At 38.9% G+C, this 4,785-nt stretch overlaps 1 protein-coding gene across 1 annotated transcript in view; it reads left to right on the top strand.

Moving 5' to 3' along the window:
• The window catches only part of SLC44A5 (solute carrier family 44 member 5), a 189,106-nt gene that overhangs the window by 92,188 nt on the left and 92,133 nt on the right, over nt 1-4,785 (top strand). Inside the window, exon 4 of the mRNA XM_045292176.1 lies at nt 3,434-3,518. Coding sequence (XP_045148111.1) covers nt 3,434-3,518 — 85 coding nt within the window. The remainder of the gene's footprint in view (nt 1-3,433; nt 3,519-4,785) is intronic.

Raw genomic sequence — 4,785 nt, forward strand, 5'->3', positions numbered from 1 at the left:
AGTAGGTTAATCTTCCAATTAGGTCCCTGGATTGTATGGGGTGAAGGAGCTGTGTTGGCATGGATGGTGAGAAGATGGCTATCAACATTGATTTTCAGAGAGCCAGAGGGTAAAGGGCTGGGCTACCAAGACCTCCAAAGACCCTGGCTTTCACCAAAGGGTGATTCAACAACAAAATGCTTGTGGATAAATACCTGAATTCTGGAAGGGTAAGTACAGAGGTATATAAGAAACACAAAGGTACCAATTTGCACGCAGATATGCATAGAAACTTTCCATTAATCTTCCTGTTGCCAGCCACATTAATCACTTTGATGATTTCAGGTCACATGTCACACTTTCTGTATCTGATGCACAATGCAATTATTATACAGCACAGTCAGATGCTTTCCACCTTCCAGAAACTGTTGAATTCTCTTGTGCATTTGTGAGCAAACTATCTTCTATGGCCCTCATTAGACTGAAGAGATTTATTCCTTTTGTACACTTATACTTCGATTTCAGTGAGCATCAGGAAGGCAGTTAAGTGCATCATAATTTTGGACAGGAAGTTTGTAGTTGCTTCTTTTTAATTTTTGATAGAAATATTTGTTAAATAATGAGTTACTCCCTTAATTACATCACCATCTTTGTGCTGAAGGAACCTGAGATTCACTGAAGTTTAGAAATATCAGCAGGATGGTGATAGAATCACTATAATTTGTGCTGAAAATCTAATACTTTGTAAAAACTGAATCTGAAATTGGTCCATTCATTCCCCAACATTTTATAAGTGTATGGAATGAGTCAAGTACCAGGCCAAACACTGACAAGGCAGGGACATACAAATGAATGATATAAATCCTCCCCTTGAGGGTAACAGAATCTGGTAAATAAATTGAACATATGAAATTCTTTGCCATTTATAAATCACTTTGACTACAGTGTACCCTTGACACTTACTTATTTGCATTCACAATTATGTCAACATCTAAGAGACCTCAAAGATGTAACATGGAAAAATTGATTCTTTTACTTAGGTCTAAATTAGAATCACATGGAATGTGAGATTATGTGGATGATTTAGTTGCTTTGGTAGTGAGAAAGCCAAGCTGATATTCTTAGATATCAAAGAAACCATGGGTATGGATTTATAAGCAGTTTGGGGATCATCTGAATTTGGTGGGATGCAACCATGGAAATGGGCTTCTTTGTGTCCAGCCATTGCCTTAACAATGCTCGCCCAAATATGCCTTTATTCTCCTTTTGGCATCTCAGGCAAATCCCACAGATTCGCAGACATTTTACATTATTAAAAATTGTCTACTTCAATTTAATGTTCTCTAATTTCCCAGCTCAGGGTTGACTCAGGCAAAGGACTTACAGTATGGAGTGCATCCGGTCTGCTATTTCCCTTCTCGACCTTCTCTCTCTGGTTCTGTTCCTTTCATTGTATGGTGAGGGATGGAGGAAAAAGGAACGGGATACATATCTTTTGTTTCCTGGCCGCTATCCTTGTCAAATGATGGTTTCTAAGACTTAGCTGACTGCCTACGGTAATCAATAGCCTCTTTGTAGTAGCTATGGAAAGGCTGTCTTGCTCATGGGGTATGCTCAGAAATTCTTTGGGGGAACTTGGGAAGAGTACACATTAAATAGTTTTTGATGCAAGAGATCAGCTTTGGCTTGCTCTCTCCAACCACCATCTGTTTTGGAATGCTCCTACAGTATCTTGTCAGATGAGGGATCACCAAAGAGACTAAATCCCATGTAGTTGCTGCACATCCTACTATTGACAGTCTGCTTCAATCCTACCCTCTCTCCAAAGGAACACTAGCAACTCAGTCACAAAAGAGGTGACCAACTGGAAAATGAGATGCTGGTTTCTCCTTCTTAAAGGCACCTTCAGGTGTGTGCGGGAACTCTCTCAGAGCCCTCTCCAACTTCAAATGGGGAAGAGACAGTGTGCTCTTTCACCAGTGAGACTTACTGAACTCACTATACTTTAAGTAAAGAAAATTAAACAAAAACTTACTGTCATCAAGTCGATGCCAACTCATAGAGACCTTATCAGATTGGCCCCTGTGGGATTCCAAGTCCGTAAATCTTTACGGGAGTGGGAAGTTTCAATGTCTCATGTGGGGCGGCTCATGAGTTCAAACAGCTGACCTCAGGATTAGCAGCCCAGCACGTAGCACCTAAACCACCAAGGCTCCTCTCACCAATGAGAAGAGGAGGGAAAATCCTTTACCTGTGACCCCTGCATCTTGACAACTGGACTGTCTTCAATCAGCCTCCCTTTCCCATCTTCTATTCCTATGAAAAGGGGCAGGACATGGGTAGTGGTTGATAGAAAGATCTTCCTCAGCCCTCTATTATGAGAGGCTCTTTTCATTCTTCAATCTAGATTCTACTTTGGTTATAAATCAGTAGGGGAAAGATTATTGAAGAGTCTGCTATATGTTTTATGCTATGGCCACATTAATTAATTGAGACTAAGAAGGTGATGAAAAATGTTCTTCTTTAATGTTTAGAGTTGTGTTTTGGTAGGTGTGATTTAGATACAGCTCATATTTGTATCTCCCTGGAAATTTAGTAAAAAATGCTATTTCCAAGTCCTATCTCCAAGGACTCAGATTCTAGAAGGCTGAGAAGAACCCAGGAATCAGAATTGTTAGCAAAGGCTGCATAAGCGCTTTATTGTGTGCATGCTAACATTGGGTCATCAGTTGATTCAAGCATACATTATCTTTTGTTCTCCCAATATGAATGTGAAGAAGGTAGGGCCAGAATTATCCCTATTTCACCCATGAACAAACACATTCAAAAGCGATCAGGGGCTTGCCGACTGACAGATTAATGCTTCATTCAATATTGATTATGATGAATACCAGTTTGCTCCATTACTGTGCCACTGACCATGATTTTGCACTCAAAGAAAATATCATTCAATTTAATAATGTTTACACAGAATACCAAAGTAATAATACATATGTATTTTCTAAAACTCACAAACCACAAAAAAATCCACAAAGTGCAAAGTAACCATTCAGATATGCTTCAGTTATGTATGCTTCTGAATACAGCCATGTTTTTTTTATGCTTTATTACTGTTTATTAACTGGCTACCTAAATTTACTTTCTGAATTCTCTGAGCATTAAGTGGATTCTTCAACACCGTTTTTAATGAACATGTACTTTTCTACTTTCTGAATGTACAATCCTTTATTTGGCATATACTCTGTTGATGAAAAATGTGATTATTTCAAAATTTTTACCATTACTATTATTTAAGTATTTGGCCACCCAAACTAGAACTGGGCAATATAACTCATGAAAAATGAAGGCAATTTTAAAGGCCAAATTATTTTAAAATTCTTAGACTTCTGAGATTGGAGAGAACATTTCCATGATCACCAGAAAGATTATTTTGTCTTGTTTTCTTTCTTAACAGGAACAAGTCCATTTTGTTTTACTTTAATCTGCTCAAATGTACCACTCCCTCCGTGATGATAAACCTACAGTGCCCTACCACACAGGTAAGTCAAAATCTTTTGGTGGTTCACAATTCTGACCATGCTTGGGTGAAAAAATCCAGAAATTGCATGTGAGTTTCATGAAGTTAGTTGCAAATTTAGAAAGCAGGCAAACATAAGAGCTCATGTTTGGTAATATATGATCGTAACTAAACAGAGCGTGACCGGTGTAGAATTGCAAAGAAACCTCATTAAATATTAATCAACTATTAACTTTCATAAGTATACTCTAGCCCAGAGAAGTGAAGAGAACTTTGTTGAGATCAGTATTATATTTGGAAGAGTAATGACAGCTCTTCTAGTCATTAAGAAACGAATAAGTCCCTGTTTCCAATGACAACACAGTGACGTTTACCATATGTCTTGCCCACGTGACAGTGTAAGACAGGTGTGCATGGTCAGTGAGTGACTTTCTTTCATGTGATAACTTGGTGGCGGTCAGGGAAGGAGCCGAGGGAGCTTTCATCCATTGATTCTGCTACCGAAGGGGAAGGAGCTTTCGTCTGGTGATTCTGTTACCTCCTAACTCCTAATCATCATCTGCCTCTAGTTACCAGATGAGAAAATAGAATACCGTATGTACTCGAGTATAAGCTGACCCGGATATCAGCCGAGGCACCTAATTTTACCACAAAAACCACATTAAAAATGTGCTGGAAAAACTCAGCTTATACATGAGTATATACAGTATGTATAAAGCACTCTTGCTCTTGATAGCTATGGGTCAGAAGTGTCACATGTGACCTTTTCATTCATGTTTCATAGACATGAACTCATTCTATATACTCCCGACTAGATGCAAGAGGAAGAATTGAATGATGTAGTTGTGAGCTAGGAAACCTCTTCTATACACAGGAACAAGTAGAGGAAGAGGCACAAACTTGAGAAGTAACAAGTAGAGCAAGAGGGACAAACTTCATAGCCTACCCACTTGGACTCCAGCAAATGATTCTTCTGAAGGTTGTGAACCCAGAATCCCATAAAATATTATCTTTAGTTAAAAGTCCAAGCTTTTTGAGGGATGTCAAATTCCCTCCACCAGTTATGGACACTACATGCACAATGGGACAATGACAGGAAAATTGGAATAAAAATTAAAAATGAGATGATGAAGAGAGAGCAGTGCATTCATGAATGGAATCTGGCTGAACAGGTCTGTCCTCACCCTGATTGTAAGAAGAATCTTTTATTTGGCCCATATGTCTGAGACCCAGAATATGGACAGCTCCCTTGTCCATTGTTGTCTATGGCCCTTTACTCTGCCATCTGG

The sequence above is a fragment of the Echinops telfairi genome, unplaced genomic scaffold (assembly GCF_000313985.2).
Source record: "Echinops telfairi isolate 266 unplaced genomic scaffold, ASM31398v2 ScPeMD7_443;HRSCAF=831, whole genome shotgun sequence".
In the NCBI taxonomy this organism is placed as follows: domain Eukaryota; kingdom Metazoa; phylum Chordata; class Mammalia; order Afrosoricida; family Tenrecidae; genus Echinops; species Echinops telfairi.